Here is a 20,846-nt window from a genome sequence, read left to right on the forward strand (position 1 = left end):
GTGGGGGAAAAAGGTTGTTGTCAGAAGTGGGATTCGAACCCACGCCTCCAGGGGAGACTGCGACCTGAACGCAGCGCCTTAGACCGCTCGGCCATCCTGACTGTAGCAAAATGTGTGTTACACGCTATTATATCTATCACACTGTGCAAAGGTATACAGTTAAACGTGTTTTCATTACATTAACATCTATTTAACCTATGTTCCATATAAAACCTATGTGATGTGTATGGTGTTTAAGCTAAAGCAATACATTTAAACATGTATTTGGAACCATGACTCACTGGCAAACATTGGATGGAACATGTGATACAAAATAATACTGTCCACCAGAGGGCGCAATGCGGCTCAAACAGTCTTTTATCAATTTAATCAAGATGTTTTTGAGATGTTTTTATACTTTAACATATAATAATTTAAGCTAATACGATTTAGGGATTGCTGTTTGTGCTACTACTGAAGTGTTGCATCAGATTCAGTATAAAGTGTATGTGTGTGTGTCGTCATCATGGATATCTTTGGCCAAAAAGAGCCAAGCTTAATTTAAAATAGATTGTTTTTATTTTAATAAATGTCATAGTGTAATTTATTCTTGTGATTTAAAAGCTGATTTTCAGCATCATTAATCTAGTAAGAGTTACCTAAGAAATTAATACACTTAAGAAATTATTTTAATATACTGATTTGCTTATGATCAGTATTGATAATGGTTCTTATTCTGGCTCCAAATTTTTGTTGAAAAGTGATACAGTTTTGTTTAAGTTTAAAAAAGGATAGTTTTGGTAATACAAATTTGAATTGAGAGAGACATTTAATATACATAGCCAATTTTTATTGGAGCTTTCATTTTCAAACACGTTAAGGGGACATCTAATATTAAGTTTCATTATTTTGTTCCACTGCAGTAGCCTAATGTAAAAGAGCTGCATAAAAATGATTGGAGCTCTCAGCACATCAGCAGTTCACAGAATTTCTCCTTTTCGTTGAAATTGTTTAATATTTGGATGATTAAAAATATAACACCTTTTTTATTAATATTTTTTTTAGAAAAGTACTTTAACCTTTGATTTTATCCATATTAAAAAAAAAAGATAATCAGTTTGTTATTTTACATGCCTAATGAGTTATTATATATTAAAATATACTAGTGACATTTAATGGTGCTCAAAATATTTGCTCAAAGTTCAATACATGAAGTACAAATGCATTTTTTCAAGATATTAATCTTTTTATTTACATGATCATGTTTGGTATTTTTTAAACAGAACAATGACACACCAGAACAGCATTTTAAAGTCAGCAAAATTGCTCTTATCTTAAATAAATGCAAATTATGACTTCACAAATGTTACAATTGTATTAACAAAACGTGTCGTTTTAACATTAAATAGAACCCATGGAAACAAATTAGTAAACATAGTACAGTATTAGTAATTGTAATTAATAATAGTAACTTTAATAGTCTCTCGGTTTCTCTCGCGAGCCAGCAATCAGCCTCTCTTCTCGCGTGCATTCGGTTTCTCTCGCGCGCACTCGGCCTCTCTGCCTTCGGTCGACCTTTGTCCTCTCCTGCGCTTATATTATATCAATTTAAATCTTTAGAGTAACGGTTTAGATTATAGTTACAGATTTTTGTTTTTCGAAAATGACTTAAGTAATCATAAATGCATTATTACACGACGCAAGAAATTATATCAAACTGAAATAAGAATTTTTAAGAAATTCTTAAAGCAAATCGTCAGAGATGACAGTTACGGTTATCTGTTAGTTTTTCGAAAATGACTTTAATGTTATTTGTAATTTGTTAATGTGATTAGCCTGTTATTTTACACGACGCAAGAAATTATATAAATTATCATGTATATATTATCATGTATTTTAAAGGTAACTTGCAGTGAAATCGTTACGGTTGCGGTTATACGACCCAATGATATACAGGAATGTGTAGATATTCTTCAAATAAAACAAACTTTTACAGAGATTACGGTAAGTTTTTCCAAACATGAATTTAGTAAATAGGTTAATCATAAATAAAGTTAACCTACTCTTTTACGCGACACAAAAAAATGATAAAATGTTAACAAATGTGTAGATATAGGCCTACTTCAAATAACATTAATTTAATCAGAAATTACAGTTAGTTTTTCCGAAACATAAACTTACTAATCATTGTTAGCCTAAATATATTATTTAACACGACATAAATATAAAACAGATATGTGTATTTTTTAAGCGATTTAGTTTTTCAGAAATGGCTTATTTCCTAATCATAAGTACATTTACACTACGCAAGAAATGATAAAAAAACAACTGTGTATTTTAAAGATATTTTTCAGGTTAGGCTATATTAATTTAATTCGTCAGATATGATAGTTCTTATAACGTTAGCCTATTATTTTACTCGACACTAGAAATTATGTATATAAAACATTTGTATTTTTGAGATATTCTACAAAGCTAAATCTTCAGACATTGTATTTTTATTTTTTTTCTAAAATTGACTTTATATGTTAGCCCACTCGTTTACACGACACAAGAAATGATATAAACCAGAAATTTGTTGGCCTATTTTAAGATATTCTTCAAGTAATAGCCTATTTATATCTATTGATAGCTATTAATAATGTTCTATGACCTAAGTAACCATAATAATGTTACTTAGCCTTTTACACAACACGGACATAAGAAATAATAAAACAAATGTGTAGATATTCTTCAAGTAATCAATTTGTTAGAGGTAATAGTTCCAGTTAGTTTTTTTCGAAAATGACTCTAGAAATCATAAATAACGCTAGCCTGTTCTTTTACACGACACAAGAAATGTGTTTTTGTAAGCAAGCAATTTCAATCGTCAGATTTCAGTTATAGTTAGTTTTTCGAAAATGACTTATTTCCTAATTATAAATATACTTTTACACGATGCAAGAAATTATATAAAACAGAAATGTGTATTTTAAATATATTTTTCAAGTAATATCAATTTAATTAGAGATGATAGTTAAAGTAAGTGTTTCCAAAATGACTTAAGTAATCATAAATACGACACGAGAAATGATATGAAACAAGAAATGTATATTTTAAAGAATTTTTTCAAGCAATTTAAATCGCCAAAGATAATAGTTGGTTGTGTTTTTCGAAAATGACTCTCCTAATCACAAGTATTCTTTTACGCAACGCAAGAAATGATAAAAATCCTCTGAATGGCACACACGGAAATGTGAATGGCCTGCTAAGCCCAGCCCCCTTTTTATCAGGCTCAAACTTCAAAACCTTTCTGGGTCATTCAAGCTCTATGCACCACGTGACCTGTACCACATGTCATGTCGTCATGTGACTGTGAGTGGTTCCTGCTACACGGGTAATGATCAGTAATCAGAAAGGACTGCTGTATCATGTCGGACCGAGCGCTCTAATTTATTTCCTTGTGTAAAATATGGGTCGTGTTGGATTTTGCGGAGTCGCTGCTACTGTTATTATTAATACTTTCCTATTTCTACAATGCGTGTCGTCAGCGGCGGCTTCGGATGACAGCCTATGGTACCAGGATCTGTGCAGGTGAGATCCTAAATAAACAAACACTCTTAACGATGATCTTTACTGGATAGGATTGACGGGTATCACATAAACACTCGTTAAGATGTGATTAATTAAGATTAAACGTGTTTTACTTTCCTGTTTATTACAATTTATATCATGATAGAGTGATAGTTGTGGCCCTGACTGCATTTAGGTATCTAGACCCAACCTATGAAGTAAAGTTGGTTGTATATTAGCAAATGATATCATTTTTTAACAGTTACACGTTCTTTATATTGTTTACCAAGCTATTTTAAATATTCCGTCTGTAATCACATACATGCATGACTTCAAAACAATGTTAGTACAATTTTATTGACTGTGAACACTGTTGGTGTTCGATAGTCATTGCATCTACAACTTGTGACACCGTCTCTATTGTTTACCACTCTACTTTAAATATTCTGTCTGAAATCTCATGCAAGTCTGACTTTAAAACAACATTAGCATTATTAAGTCAGAATATGTTAATATAAAACCAACTTTACATCAATGTCACTGGCTGCTAATATGATTTCCCTGTTTAGAATTTGCAAATAATACTTTTCTGAAACTATTATTAAAAAGAAAGTACGAATGTGCGAATATAAACCAGCTTTACCTCAATGACCCAAATTAACAGCACAATAGATAGATACTTTTGCCAAATCAGACAATGAAATGTATTCATTTAGGCACTGGCCTTCTTTTTATGATTGAGCCTTCATGTCATGTTGCTGATGTCAATTCTGCTCAAGATGTTTGATTCTTTGTGCAAGTTACTTAAAAAAAATGTAATCGATTACATAATCATTGCAGTGTTTCAATTACTTTTCTAATTACTTAGTCTGAAACGTAATTTGGTTGCTTGATATGTAATAGAAAGTAATGTCTGATTATGGAATCTTGGCTCAATTTTTTTACATTTGAGTCAAACAGTATTGTTTATTTTAGTTTAAAATAAATATGTACAGTATATATTAGGGCTGCACAATATATCGATATCTCAATGTGATCATTCGCAATGGTCACATCACGAGTATATGCAGTGTGGAGTCTGGATTATAGTTAACCATTTCTCGAGTGTTTTTGAGGCCTGTGACTGGTGGGGGGGTTAAAAGCATCCAGGCTTAACAAATTGTACCATGTGCAACATTGACAAATGAATATCGATTACAGTATATTATCTACAGTATTCATTGGCATTTTATTTTTCAATTACTGTATATCTGAATACGGTTCAACTGTATCTTTTTCTTGATTGAATTTATCTATGCTTTTAGATTTGTTCTTATATTTTTTGCTCTCCCCTACAGAACCGTCCCGATCAATTTTTAAATTATACATTATTTCCAAATAATTATGGAATTAATCTAGTGAATTTGTATTTATATTGCAATATATATCACAGAATAAACAAATATTGCAATGTTAGATTTCCAATACCGTGTAGCCCTAGTATATATACACCATAACACAAAAGTTTCAAAGAAATGACACCATATTTCATACATATGACTTTTCATACATTTACATTTACGCTTTTTACATCTAATGTGCAGTTTACAGACAAATGAATCCTTCTTTAGTTGAAAAATTTTAGTTAAAATGCAGAATATCTGAATAGCTCAAATGCAGTAGTATATATTAACAATTACTACCCTAGATTTCGATTTCTACCCTATATTGTCATAACCTAACTCTCAATTGATTTTTATTCTTAAGCACGTACAGTTGCCTTAATAAATCTTCTTTATTTGAAAAACAGAGTTTAAATGCAAAATATCTGAATAACAAAAAATCTATATATTTTTTAATTACTCTGCTGAATTTTAGCCCTATATTGTCATAACCTGATTCTCTGTCATTTTTTCTTAAGCACATGCAGTTGTCTTTATAAATGATAAATGTTATGTAGTTGAAACATCTACAAAATATATATCATTCTACTTCTCTGAATTGATTTATACAAAACGATTTAATTTAAATGCAACCGTTAAGGCAAGTACATTAAAATGACCTAAATGAAATAGCCTAAAATTTAAAAAATAATCTATTACTTTACTTTTTCAGAGGTAAAATAGGCCTAATTTATTACTGTGACTAGTTATTTTGTATCTAAATCCACTCAACACTGATTGTCTGTTTTTGTGTTTGTGTGTGTGTGAAGTTACAAATGGGAGGCCATTGATAAGGACAACAATGTGAGCTACGCTCTGAAGCTTTGCGATTCATCTCCAAAAACAGAATGTGGAGAAGGAAGTGCGGTCTGTGCCCACTATCTTACAAGTGGGCAGCATCAGTCAGTGGGTAAGTGCATCGCGCTAGTGTGCCATGATTGCACAACAAACACCTGTGTTGCAAAGCTGTTTTTTAATAGTACAACACATTTAATATTTGTATCATGTTGAGTTTTTCCATTGAAAGTAATTGTGGTGTGAATAAACTGTTCTTAATCACTTTGTATTATGAAAAAGCGTGTCAGTGCCATTATAACAGTCCTAATGGAAATATAATTTCTAGATATGTGATCATGGATGACAAAACTTATTATTTTGCATGGGTACATTTTTAGCTTTAGGCAAAAATACATTGTATGGGTTTAAATTGAAGATTTTTCTTTTATGCAAAAAATAATTAGATTATTATGTAATGTACACATACCATGAAAACATTTAGTAAATTTCCTACTGTGAATGTTTTAAAGCATTTTTATTAGTTGCGTGCATTGCTAAGCACTTAATTTGGATATCTTTAAAGATGATTTTATCAGTATTATTTAGATTTTATCAGTATTTAAACCCTCAGATTCAGGATATTTAACTAGTTGCATCTCTGTAAAATATAATCCTAATTAAACAAAGTAGATACAGTTGAAGTCAGAATTATTAGCCCCCTTCAAATTTTTTTTCTCCTTTTTTAAATATTTCCCAAATAATGTTTAACAGAGCAAGGAAATTTTCACAACGTGTCTGATAATATTTTTTTCTTCTGGAGAAAGTCTTATTTGTTTTATTTCGGCTAGAAGAAAAGCAGTTTTAAATTTTTTTTAACACCGTTTTAGGGACAAAATTATCAGCCCCTTCAAGCTAAATTTTTTGTCGATAGTCTACAGAATAAACCATCGTTATAGAATAACTTGCCTAATTACCATAACCTGCCTATAACCTAATTAACCTAGTTAAGCCTTTAAATATCACTTTAAGCTGTATAGAAGTGTCTTGAAAAATATCTAGTCAAATATTATTTACTGTCTTCAGAAGAAAGATAAAATCAATCAGTTATTAGAAATGAGTTATTAAAACTATTATGTTTAGAAATGTGTTGAAAAGATCTTCTGTTAAACAGAAATTGGGGAAAAAAATAAACAAGCGGTCTAATAATTCAGGGGGGCTAATAATTCTGACTTCAACTGTATTTATATATATATTAGTATTTAGATACTGAAATTTTTAAATTTATAATTTCAAAATCAAAATTTTAGGCATTAAAAATTCACTGAAATATTGTGTTGTAGGTCTTAAATCATTTTAAACGGGTATTAATTTTCCCATGTCCAAATAAAGCCACCCAATCGGACCAACACCCGTACAATCACTAACATTCCATCTCAAAATACCTTTTAACAAAAGTTTATTTATTAACTCTATTTACCAATTCTATTTATATTTCTGTTTATATACATATGGTTTTAGTTATCTTCCTTACTATAACATTTGTTTTTAATGTTTTAACCGGGCCATTTGAAAAATCCTTAGAGTTTAGCCTTGTTCAGTCATTCATTCATTTTCTTGTCGGCTTAGTCCCTTTATTAATCCGGGGTCGCCAACCGCCAACTTATCCAGCAAGTTTTTACGCAGCAGATGCCCTTCCAGCCACAACCCATCTCTGGGAAACATCCACACACACATTCACACACTCACTCATACACTACAGACAATTTAGCCTACCGCATGACTGTGGGGGAAACCGGAGCCCGGAGGAAACCCACACGAATGCAGGGAGGACATGCAAACTCCACACAGAAACGCCAACTGAGCCGAGGCTCGAACCAGCAACCCAGCGACCTTCTTGCTGTGAGGCGACAGCACTACCTACTGCGCCACTGCCTTGCCCGTTTAGCCTTGTGCAAGTCAGAAATTTTATTCATAATGGTCTTAAAATGTCTTAAATTTGACTAGATGAAACCTGTAGAAACCCTGTGATTTTATGTGTTCACGGGTCACATATTTACTTTATGCAGTATACCATTCCTTTGTTCTTAATGTGAAGTATTGTGTGACAGTTATTAGAATTTAAATGACATGTTAGTCATGTGATAAATTTTCATCAGTCATTATTACTTCAGTATTTAGTGTCACATGCGCCCTCAGAAATCATAAAATGCTGATTTAGTGCTCATTTCTTCTCCAGTTTTAAAAACACTTCTGCTTTTGATTTCTAAACCATAATATAATTATTATTTTATGGCTCCGAATCGAGAGGTCAAAATTAAAGTTATTTATAGTTTTTGTTATTTTCTAAATGGCTTCTCTGTTACTTTAATGCATCATTGCTTAATAAAATTACTAAGTTTTCAAAAACCCAAAACCTATTGACTGCACACTTTTGAACAATAGTGCTTATTTTTAATTGCAAATCCTTTAAAAGGGGTACACTTTAAAAAACATTTGTTATGTTTTATTAAATGTTGTTAATGTTTTAAAATTATTATTGTAGTAAACCTACAGTGCTCAGAATAAATAAGTACAGATCTGTCTTTTAAATGAATACTTTCTATGGGTGCTAAACCCCAAAAAAAATGAGTATAAAAATTTGTACTAGGGCTACACAAAATATATTATTTAGCCTTGTTTTAGCATTTAGATGTCGTAATGTGTGAATCCGCAGTAGTTACATTGAAGGACGTGCAACCTGGAGTCATGATTGCAGTTGACCAGGTACAACAGTTCATTTTAGTCATTGCAGTTTAACTATAATAAAGTCAGATTTTATCAGTTGCTTGTGTTTTTAAGGCCTGTTAACATTTGAAGCAAATTTAAAGCATTTGGGCACAAGGAATTATAATTATTAAGTGTGTAGCTTTAACAATGCCAATTGTATTTAATTATTTACACAATGAAGACTAAACAGCTTTATTGTACATGTGACTTTTTTATTTCTATATCCTGTAAATCTCTGATATACAGGATATCTCTGATTATTATATTTTATGCTAATGTATTCCTCTAAAAAAATTATCCCAATTAATCTAAAATGATTTCTTAACTTTATTGTTTAGCTATCTTGCGGATTATTGCAATATAAATAACAGAAAATCTAAATCGTGCAGCCTTAGTCAGTACCAAAGCCAAAACTGAAACTAATCTAAGAAAATAGCTTAAGATCACAGTGCAAAATTAATACACCACAATAAATATGTTAGGAAAAAACTAATAGATACAATTGTAATAAAAATGAAAAATCCAGAGGACCATACAAAATGTTACATTTAGCTGAAATACTGTAGTTTATCGTTTTTGCAACCCCTCATTTGAATTTAAAAGTATTATCTTCCTATTCCTGAAGATGTTTTAGTGACACACTTTTATTTTAATAAAAATTACTGTTTAATAAAACATACAACAACATATATTGTCAATATTCGCTGAGAAATAGATAAAAATATAAATTTTCAAAGGGGTTATGCATGCCAAAACTGGAACTAAATTGAACAAAATTACTTTAATTCACAGTGCAAAAATTAGTACATTCCAATAAATATGTAAAAGAAAACTTTTAAATAAAAATGTAATAAACCATAAAAAAATTGCATTTAGCTAAATACTGTAGTTTTTTTACAGCCCTTTATTTGAATTTAAAAGTAATCTTTCTATTCCTAAAGATGTTTTAGCGACCACACTCTCACTTTAATAAAAAATACTGTTTAAACACACCAACATATATTGTCTATATTCACTAAGAAATGGCAGAAAAGTATTATCTTTCTGGTCTTAAATATGGTATTTTAATAAAAAATAGCATTTAATAAAACTGTTCATTTAAATACATCAACACTTATTGTCCATATTGACTGAGATATGGTTAAAAATATATATTTTCAAAAGGCGGTGTGCTCATTTATGCTGTGTACTATATTTTATAAAAAGTTGTTGTTCATAAACTGTTAATGTGATCTGTTATTTCCATCAAATCATCATTAGCGATGTTTACATACAAAAATGCGAATTAAATTCATGCGCAAAAGTGGATTATCGCATAAAAGACAAGCAAATAAAGCAGCATTTCCATCCAATGAGTCAATAAGAACAAAATCCCCACTTCCTGATTAACTGGCACAAAATATCAAATATAAAAACAGAGTTTGCTGAGGTAGGAGAAGCTGCGTCAATCTTTTCTTCATTTATTAAATGACATGCAATAAACACATGATGGCATGTGAATGCGTGAGATGGAGGTTTCTGGAGTGATCTCCTTTAACAAAATCACATTACTTTTTAATGTGCATACTGGAATTTGTTCGGCAAAAGTGTTTCCATCATAGTTTATGTGCATCTTTTCTTATCAAATGAAAAAATACCCTCAGTTATGCACATTTGTTTGTTTATGAATTAATTAAATTAAATAAAAATTTAGTTGCATCTTGGTGTTTCTATCAACTGTTTTTTTAATACACATATCCAAAATGCGCATAGAAAAATTGGTGGATGGAAACATGTCTATTGAAGCTGATATGACAATAAACTCAAAACTCTGAGCAGTAGTGTATATAATTTCACTTTCGTTACATTTCAGTTCATTTTGTGGTGCAGTGTGACCAGAACGTGATGGGGTAATAATGTTTCCTATTGATTCAATCCCCAAAATGCTGAGTTAGACAAAGAAATGATTGAAAATTTGTTTTTTTGCCTGGTCTGTAATCACGTTAAACCTTAAAATGCTTCAAAGGAACTGCCAAATGGTTCTCATTACTTTTAACCATTTTTCCAGTAGAAAAGTCTGTCACCCAGGGCTGTATTAAATGCTGATTGCTCTTATCTGTTCTCTTGTTTGTTTGGCCTTATCCAACTAGTCAGCTGACCTCCATATGACACTAATCTGTCATCAAAATATAGCAACCAATAGCGGAGTCAGATTCTGTTAGCTCAGAACAAACACCAGAGATATTACATCATAAATCATGTGACAAAATATGATGACATGCAGATTGCATCTGTGTGCTAGTATTCATATCTCTAGCATGAAGTACTGGAGTTGTTTATTTTGTAGATCTAACTAAAATGCAGTTGTGTATTGTTTATTTATTCCTGATGAAATAACTTTTTTTTTTTTTTTGAAAAGCAAAAACAAAAAAGTTAAAATATACACTCACTGGCCACTTTATTAGGTACACCTGTACAGCTGCACGTTAACACATATTTCTAATCACCCAATCACATGGCGGCAACTCAGTGCATTTAGGCCAATAGATCAAGACGATCTGCTGCAGTTCAAACAAAGCATCAGAATGGGGAAGAAAGGTGATTTAAGTAGCTTTGAATTTGGCATGGTTGTTGATGCCAGACAGACTGGTCTGAGTATTTCGGAAACTGCTGATCTGCTGGGGTTTTCACACACAACCATGTCTATGGTTTACATATAATGGTCTGAAAAAGAGAAAATATCCAGTGAGCAGCAGTTCTGGGGGCGCAAATGCCTTGTTGATGCCAGAGGTCATCAACAACTCATACTCATTATAACTGGGGTAAGCAGAAGAGCATCTCTAAGGCTCCAGGCTCAATCTAATCGATCACCTTTGGGATGTGGTGGAATGGGAGATTCGCATTATGGATGTGCAGCTCACAAAACTGCAGAAACTGCGTGATCCTATCATGTTAATATGGACTGAAATCTCTGAGGAATTTTTCCAGTATCTTGTTGAATCTATGCCTCGAAGGATTAAGGCAGTTCTAAAGGCAAAAGGGGTTCCAACCCGATATTAGCAATGTGTACCTAACAAAGTGGCCGGTGAGTGTATATAATGAATTCCACAAAAAATATGAAGCAGCACAACGGTTTTCAACATGAATAATAATCTGGGATGTTTTTTGAGCCGAAAATCAGCGTTTTAGATGATTGATGATTCATTAAGTTTCATAAAATAGCTAAATAGTTTTATTCATATATTATACATAAATTGTGAGAAAATAAGACAATATTGATCTGTGTGCTTTATATACATATTTGTAGCATACAGTAAAGAAGCGGTTTATTTTGTAGATATATTACAAATGTAGTCGCTTACTGTCTAAATACTTGGTGAAATTTATTATTCAAAAGAGCAAAATATAAAATGAATTATACAAAACATGAAGCAGCACAACGATTTTTTGACATGAATAATCATCAATGATGTCTCTTGAGCAGCATCCGCTTTTTTAATGATTGATGATTCATTAATGTTTAAATTGCATTTAAATATATTATATAGCTATATTTATACACAATATTGCTAATTTATTGTTTTTATTGAACTTACACACCACAAAGTACAAAGAAAAAAGGAATGCAACATGAAATTTGTTGAACAGTTAAAAATTTAAAATCTATTATTATTAACGTAGTTTTTTTTATTTCTATTAATTATGTTAAGATAAATGTAAGGCAGCTAATTTTTTTAAAGATGCTTTTAAGCATAGATGCCCAAAGTAGGTCCTACGACCCAAAGTTGGCCCATTGTAACCTTTGATTTGTCCCACCACCCCATCTGATAATGATAGATGGGTTTGGGGAAATGCCTTTAACAGATTTTCAGGTTCTAATTTGTCATTAGATTGTCATTTCTAATTTGTCCTAACCTGTTTTTGTTTGTTTGTTTGTTTGTTTTATTTTGCTACAAAAAAAATCTAATTGAAATTAAATGTTTCAGTTAAATATAATTGAATCAGAGTTTTTAAATCATAAATACTGTCACTCGAAAAATAGAGGACTATGCAATCGACATAGGTGAGCATTTCAAGGCAAAAACTAGTGTTACTCCGTTCTGTTATAAATGAGAATAAGGTCATTATACGATGTAAAAAAAATACTGTATTAGTAAATATAAAGCAATATTTTTAGTGGTTTTTAAATATTATTAAATAAATTAGGAAATTATCCATAGCAACTCTATTTACCTTCAGCCCACTAGCCTCTATCAAGTTTGAATTTAGACTCCTCACAAGAAAAGGTTTGGGCACCCCTTTTTTAGGATGTGTATCATGTGATGAAATTAGACAACATTCTGATTGAATGTGCTAATATTTATCACATATTTCTAGAATACAGTGCAGAAGTTGTTTTTGTAGTCATCGTCCAAACGCCATTGTGCATTGTCTATTTATATCAAACTTCATGCTGTGATGTCTGTGTGGTTGATTATAGTTGTGCTGGTCTTCAGTGACACAAGCTTTTGCGGTTGGTTTGTTTCCGTTATGAGGCTTTCAGGCCTACTAATGTGTGGTTCACACAATGGTGTTGATGCATCTGAAAGAGTTTGTGTGCACTTTAGTGTGTGTGTGTGTGTGTGTGTGTACTCGCTCACACATCCTGGTATTCTTTATCTTGCGTTCCTGCAGTCGTTTAACAGTAAGTAGGTCAAAGTAATCTTGCAGCAGGTGCGGTATGAAAAATAAGTACAGTAAAATTACAGAAAAATTATGTGTACACTGTAAAAAAAAATCCTTAAATTAGCAGTTTTCTATCTGTTATGATTCATGTTTTAATTTTCCCTGTTTATTTATGCTTTTGAATTGCATTATAAGACCTTGATCTATCTTTCAACAAGATTAAACCTTGAAAAGTTTATTTTATTAACATTTTTAATAGTTTTAAAGTGATGTATTGTCTGCGTTGGTGTTTTAAATTATGGTATAAAAAGCTTGTAATAAACTGGCAGTATATTTTCTGTTATTTTACAGACTTATTCCTCTATTTATTATCCCTCACAATATTATTTTAATCTACTAAAATGTCAATAAAAGACACTTTTTTAAACTGTAGAGTTGAATTTTCATCCTTAAAAGTCGTCAGAGCAGAGATCAAGGTCCCATAATGCAATTCAAAACCCTAAATAAACAGAAAACACAAATCATAAAATAAACAGTATATAGAAAATAAATGACAGTTATTATTACTTTTAGGTCTTGTCATGTATAATAGCTGATGCAGCATTTGTTGTATGACATGAACTGTTTTTGTGACATCTTGGTCTGTAATTTAAGCTAAAGTTATTTCAGGTTGTTTACTTTTTTTTTTTTTTTTTTTTTTAGTTTAGTTTATTTGTTTACAGGGTCAATGCACATTAATAAACATTACTGTAAAATGTGCCAGAATTAGCCAAGAATGGCTATTTTTCATCCGTAGACCCTTTACAGAATGTTAAAAAGTCACACCTAAAATAGAAGCACAACATTAAACATTAACTACACTTTCATAAGAAATACAGTTAAAAAAGTAAAGAAAAGAAAAAAAGAAAAAAAAGAAAAAAAAAAGAACAGACTGATGGGAGCAGAGGACAAAAAGCCAAAGACAACAGTACAAATGTGTCAAGAATACAGTACTAATGCTGACAATGCTGATTTGTCAATAACCAATTTCTAATATGAGACTGAAAAGAACGAAAAGTGCATGATCTTCTAATTGTGGGTGGGATGGAGTTCCATTCCCTAGCAGCTCTCACTGAAAATACAGATTGATTGAATTTGCTTTTTTTGAGAGGAATAATGCAGTCTCCTCTGTCACCTCCTCTAGTAGTTCGGTGAGCAGTTGTTCTAATATTTATAAACTGATTTAATGGTGAAGTCGGGTTATGTAAAGTCTTAAACATTAAACAGATATGTACATATGTAATTAAATTTTCCCAACTAAGCAGGTTGTATTTCTTTAATATTAAACAATGGTGATATTGAACTGATTTCTTATCAAGGGTTTTTATGGATTGTTTGTATAAAGATTTAAGTGGCTTCAGAGTAGTGATGCTGGCGTGGGACCAAGTGGTTAAACAATAAGTGATGTGAGAAATGATCATGGAGTGATAATAGATTAGAGCAGCCTCACATGACATCTGATCACGAATAAATCTAAAATTTGCTAAACTGAATCTGACCCGGTTACAAACCTTTTTAACCTGAGACTGAAATGATAGTTTTGAATCTATTAAAACTCCAAGGTACTTGTACTCAGATACAACTTGTAATCTTTCCCCTGATACAAATACATCTGGTACTACACTTAGCCTACCATTCTTAGAAAAAAACATACACACGGTTTTAGAGATGTTCAACTGTAAACAGCATTGATCTAACCAGGCTGAAAGATGTACCAGTGATTCTGTGAGTCTGTCTGCAACTTGTAACACATGTAAACACATTACTGTCATGCTTTATACTCTAAACCCCTCAGCCTAAGCTTACAGGGATAATTCACCCAAAAATGTAAATGTACTCACTATTTACTCAATGTTGTATGTTCCTAAACTCTTATTAAATAGTTTATTCTGTTAAACACAAAAGAAGATATTTTGAAGAATGGTGAAAACCTGTAACTATTGTCGAAAAAACAAATATTAGATGTTAATATTAAGTTACAGGTTTGCAAAATTATCCAAATGATCTTCTTTTGTGTTTAACAGAAGAAAGTCAATGTTTGGAACAAATGAAAGGTTAGAATGGGGTACGTGCACACAGACTTTTAATTTCAGTCCAATATATATATACATATTTATATATTTATATATATATATATATATATATATATATATATATATATATATATATATATATATATATATATATATATATATATACATATATATACATATATATATATATATATATATACATATATATATATATATATATATATATATATATATATATATTTTATATATATATATATATATATATATATATATATATATATATATATATATATATATATATATATATATATATATATATATATGGAATTAGTTTCTTAATAAATATTTGTAAAATTAAATTTGTTTATAAAACAAACCCCTATTTTTTTTTTCATACTGGTTTAAAACAGGCTATAAACACACCCAGATGTGTTAAATAAATTATATTAAATAGCATTTCATTCTATTAATTGATAATCGCAAGATTATCATTAAGATTAACAGAAGTATGTTCAATTTTGAATTCATATTATGAAATATATTGTTTCCACAAAATTAGTATGCATACAAAAAATACCGTTAAGTAGGCAGAACACTAGCGTTCCTTCACTTTCTCCACACATGGCATGTAAAACACTCTTGAGTGGCTTAAAATATCAGTAGTAGTTTTTTTGGCTGGAGTTGGCATGTTTATGGAAGCATTTGTCAACTCGATGATGTTATTAGGTAATATGCTCATGTTCTTTCTTCCCATGAACTTCCAACTCCCCTAAATCACATGCTATAATATTTGTTTTACCTTTTTTGGTGGCACGAAGACATTTGCTGTAATCCTCGTGCAAGTAAACTTTAGATGTCTTGGATTTAAATGAGCAGTTTTGTTTAATGTATTATGACTGTTGTGGCACAACTCGGCAAGAGGACTTAAGACTTAATTAGGCCTGCACAATATATAATTTCAGCATCGTTATTACAATGTGATCATTCGCAATAGTCACATTGCAGTATATGCAATGTTGATTTTGCTTCAAAATTTGTCTGTTTCATATGTTTTTGAGGCCCTTGATTGTATAATGATTTTAAAAGCATAATTTGGGAGTCACGGTGGCTCAGTGGTTAGCACTGTCGCCTCATAGCAAGAAGGTTGCTGGTTCAAGTCCCGGCTGGGCCAGTTGGCATTTCTGTGTGGAGTTTGCATGTTCTCACCCTGTTTGTGTGGGTTTCCTCCAGGTGCTCTGTTGTCCCCCATAGTCCAAAGACATGCACTATAGGTGAATTGAATAAACTAAATTGGCCGTAGTGTATGTGTGTGAATGAGTGTGTATGGATGTTTCCCATTCTGCTCTGGCGACCCCTGATGAATATAGGGATTTCCTTAATTTTTTTAGGAAAATGAATGAATGCATGAATGAATAACTATTAATATCATTGGATGATGCTAATGTTTATTATTCAATTACTCTACCTAAATACTGTCTTGAAAAACAGTAAAACAGTGTTTATTTCAATTGCATCTTTTTTTTTTATATTTTATTGTTTTTATAGATTGTTTATAAGATTTCATGGAGATGCACTCCCACTGCACAATCATCCCAATCCATCTAGCATTATAAAATCTTTCTGAATAGAGATATTAAGGGTGCTTTTACAACTAGATGTTTGTTTCAGAACCAGGCGCGTTTGCTTGCTTAGTTTGGTTCGTTTGGCATATGTTAATCCAGCAATCGTGCTCAGATCCACGCCAAAACAATCAGTTCGAGCCTGAATAAAGTGATCTCAGCTCGGTTGAAACGAACTCTGGAGCAGATCGATTGTAGTAAGAAATCAATACGATCCAACTAACTAACGAACTAGGCTATATCGCGGTGTATTATGGTTGTGTAGTAGCCATATATATGGCTATATGAAGAGAAAGGTATGAGTAGAGCGGAATGTCATCATTCCTACTGGTAAATGGGAAAAGCATGCTGAAATATTAATGAAAGCAGTTTACCCATTAGGAAAATTGACTGAAACTACCATCTGATATTTTTTCTTCTTCCATATTTTAGTGTTATAATATTTTATATTATTATTATGTTCATTTTCCACTGGCACCTCGAAAGAAAGATCAACATTGATATGCTAAATGATCTGACTGCAGACTCACTTTATCTGTTATTTCTCTATATAGTGTAAGCCTATATAATTCTGGCCAACGTTATTTTTAAGATCAAAACTAATGAAAACAAAGTCATTAAATGTCTTATTCTCATTTAAAAATAACTAAATGTTACAAAAAAGTATGTGCAATACATCAATTGATTGAGTCAGTCAATTAAGTCGATTTGTACAACCTTTGACAACTGAAATGAAGTCTGACCTCTCTGATTTATATTTTGATGATGGTTGTGAGCGACACCCTTCAAAATGAACGCACACCTTTTCGCTTATGTCTTTTTGCTCATCATCAAATTAAAATAACAAAGTATGACAGCTTATGCCTAGTTCAGACTGCGTGATTTTAGCCCTGATTTTGGCTCGCCGACAGGTTTTGAGAAATCGCCGACAAATGCCTGAAATCACAGGCAAATCGCTGCTCATGCACGTAAGTGACAATCACACAGTATGAACTTTCAAAGACGCGATCTGAGAGAATCGCAGATGAGTCGCCGATGCCTGTGAGATATTTGGCATGCTAAATATCTGGAGCTGTCGGTGATTCAAATCATGCCGTGTGAATTGAGTTTTGACTGAAAATAACATCAGCGATCGCCTACAGCCAATGAGAGAGCAGCTTTTACTTGTGTGTACATGTGTGTATACCTGCTGCAGGCCAGCGGGAGGCTGGGGGAGAAGTTAAAAGCGCTCTTTTTCAGTTTATTTGGACACACGAAATGGAGGTAAAACTAGTTGGGGTTTGACAGGACTCAGGAGCAACTGTGTCTTTTTGACGTTTCATACAGAAAGAAATTAGCCTAGTTTATTATCAACGTTGAGAAGAAATGGCTAACTCCCTTTAAACCCAGGTGAGCAAACATGTACAAGTTCTACCCCATTAAAGGCTTCTTTCTCATTATGTAGTTAATAACAAAAGATATACCACGTGTTTTTGGCTGTGAGACGTAGTTTGGACCAAGTTGTCGGCGATTCTTCCTATAGTAAAGTCATGCAATGTGAATGTCCCTGTTGCCGATCCATCTTGCAGTGTAAACAAAGCAGTGACGAAATGCTAGCCCAGATAGTCATGCAGTGTAAAACATCTGTGACACGACTACTTTGAAAATCATGCAGTCTGAACTCGGCATTAGCGGAATCCCTGGGATTCTGAATAATAAATCAACCTCTGACCAATGTGAGGAGTTTATTCACAGTTGACTTGTTATTTTGGCCGATTTAGAAACTTTGCCATGTAAAAGTGAACCACACCAAGAACAAAAGTAAACATTGTAACAATTTTAATCGCTGTTTTGGAACACAACAATTAATCTACAGGAGTGAGAGCACCCTAAGACATCTGGTGAAATAGTATTTGTATAGAAATTTAAATTGCAGAATTAAGAAATATCGCATTGTTACATTTATTCCAATATTGTGCAGCTCTAGTATAAATGTGTTTATTTAAGCAACTGTGTTTTACCTCATTTGTAACGGTCTTTTTTTTTTTTTTATTGATAGGTGAGCTCTCTCTGACCAAGGTCTCGCCTGCTGTGCTCGATTTCAACAGCTCGAAGAAATGCGAAGACAAGAAGAGCAACGTTCAGAGCAGCATCACCTTTCAATGCGGCAAAACAATGGTGAGCTTTCCTTCACAGCGGGCTCTGTTAGTCAGAGGGGTTTTGAACAGACTGTGACATTTGCAAGGCTGTTTATTTCCTTCCGTCTCTGTAAAAAAAAAAGACAGATGGAAGAACGATATAACGGTAGGGTAAAGTGGAAGTAGGTGTGGCTGAAGTTATTTTTAATTTTACTCAGATTCGTATACCATTTTCTCTGCTCTGTTACTCTCAGTAGAATTGTGCAGTTATATTTACAGTTGAAGTCAGTATTATTAGCTCTCCTGTATATTTTTTCCCCCAAATTCTGTTTAGCGGAAAGAGAATTTTTTTTTAACACATTTCTAAACAATAGTTTTAAAAACTCAATTCTAATAACTGATTTATTTTATCTTTGCCATGATGACAGTACATAAGACAGCAGGGAAAATAAGTATTGACCATAGTATTGTATCGAAGTCAAGTATTGAAGTTTTTTTGCTGGGAATAATATTTCTAAAGGAGCTGTTGACATGGAATTACACCCAAACATAAAACTAAAACAAAACAACAACAAAAAAAATCTGAAAAATTTGTTATGTTTAATAACAATGGAATGACACAAGGTGAAAGTACTGGGTCTCACTTTATGTTAAGTGGCCTTAACTAATATGTACTTACATAGGAACTAATAGTTTGTTACAATGTACTTATTGTGTAAATACATGTATTTACTGTGTACTTATGCTTGATTAAATGCACATATGTAATTACATCTGTACTGAACTTTTGTAATAACATTTGTAAATACACTGTTGACCATCCCTTACACCTTAACCCACCCTTAAACCTACCCATGCCACCAAACCTGTCCATAACCCAACCTCTATTCCAATTTAAAAGCACCACAAGTGTTCTAAAATACATCATAAACACAGTAAGTACATTGTATTTATTTTTTTGATGTAAATACATAGTAGTTAGGGACACTTAATATAAAGTGGGACCGAATGAAGTCGCATAAGTTGCTCAGGTGATTTCAGTTAACAGATTTCAGTGTAAACAGATTTCAGTGTAAGCATCTTGATGGTTCTGTGGGTCTCGTCTATCAAATCTGATCTTTAATTTGTATTTTCTATTGAATTTAAGTCAGGTGATTGGCTGGGCAATTCTACAGCTTGATTTTCTTTCTCTAAAAGCACTTCATTTGTAAACTAATTAGATTTGTTTTCTTTTCATAAATGGATTTCTTTGGTTGCTTTCAACATCCTGGGTAAATTTCAAGTCAACTGCCCGTTTAGAAATATGTTTTCTGAGAAATATGGTGACATGTTCAATACTTATTTTCCCCACTAATATTGTTCAGGATGCTAGTATTCTGCTTAAAGTGACATATAAAAGCTTAGTTTGGTCAATTTAGGCAGATTAGGGTAATTAGGCAAGTCATTGTATAATAAAGGTTTGTTCTGTAGACAATTAAAAAAATATATAGCTTAAATGGGGCTAATAATTTTGACCTTAATGTTTTTTTTTTTAAATTAAAATGGCTTTTATTTTAGCTGAAATAAAACAAATAAGACTTTCTACAGAAGAAAAAATATTATAGAAAATGCTGTGGAAAAAAAGTCTTGCTTTGTTAAAAATCATTTGGGAAATATTTAAAAAAGAAATAAAATTAACAAGAGCATTTTTACTATCTGAATGCTGACTTTTTTTTTTCTTGTTTTCCACAAAAGGGCACGCCTGAGTTTGTCACCGTCTCCGAGTGTGTGCATTACTTTGAGTGGAGGACGTATGTCGCCTGCAGACGTGATAAATTTAAACCGCATAAAGAGGTGGGTAAAGGTGACGAGACTGACGTGATGGCATTTGACAGTCAGAGCATGAATGTGGGGGAAGTT

At 32.0% G+C, this 20,846-nt stretch overlaps 1 protein-coding gene, 1 long non-coding RNA gene and 1 other non-coding gene across 6 annotated transcripts in view; 2 read left to right on the top strand and 1 right to left on the bottom strand.

Moving 5' to 3' along the window:
- The window catches only part of LOC147839443 (uncharacterized), an 837,962-nt gene that overhangs the window by 237,840 nt on the left and 579,276 nt on the right, over positions 1-20,846 (top strand). The gene's annotated exons all lie outside the window — the stretch shown is intronic.
- On the bottom strand, positions 19-101 carry trnal-cag (transfer RNA leucine (anticodon CAG)). Its single transcript has one exon. It is a non-coding gene; the product is annotated as a tRNA-Leu (tRNA).
- Positions 3,334-20,846, top strand: part of igf2r (insulin-like growth factor 2 receptor) — a 99,302-nt gene continuing 81,789 nt past the window's right edge. For 3 of the 4 annotated variants that reach the window (XR_015517681.1, XR_015517682.1, XM_087297050.1), the window contains exons 1-4: positions 3,334-3,552; positions 5,723-5,862; positions 18,869-18,987; positions 20,682-20,780. Coding sequence is in view for 2 of the 4 variants with exons in the window: in XM_087297050.1 (XP_087153176.1) it covers positions 3,431-3,552; positions 5,723-5,862; positions 18,869-18,987; positions 20,682-20,780 (480 nt within the window). In the remaining 2 variants the exon portion in view is untranslated. 4 annotated transcript variants of the gene reach the window in all.

The sequence above is a fragment of the Danio rerio genome, chromosome 20, assembly GCF_052040795.2.
Source record: "Danio rerio strain M-AB ecotype USA chromosome 20, GRCz13ab, whole genome shotgun sequence".
NCBI classification, from domain to species: domain Eukaryota; kingdom Metazoa; phylum Chordata; class Actinopteri; order Cypriniformes; family Danionidae; genus Danio; species Danio rerio.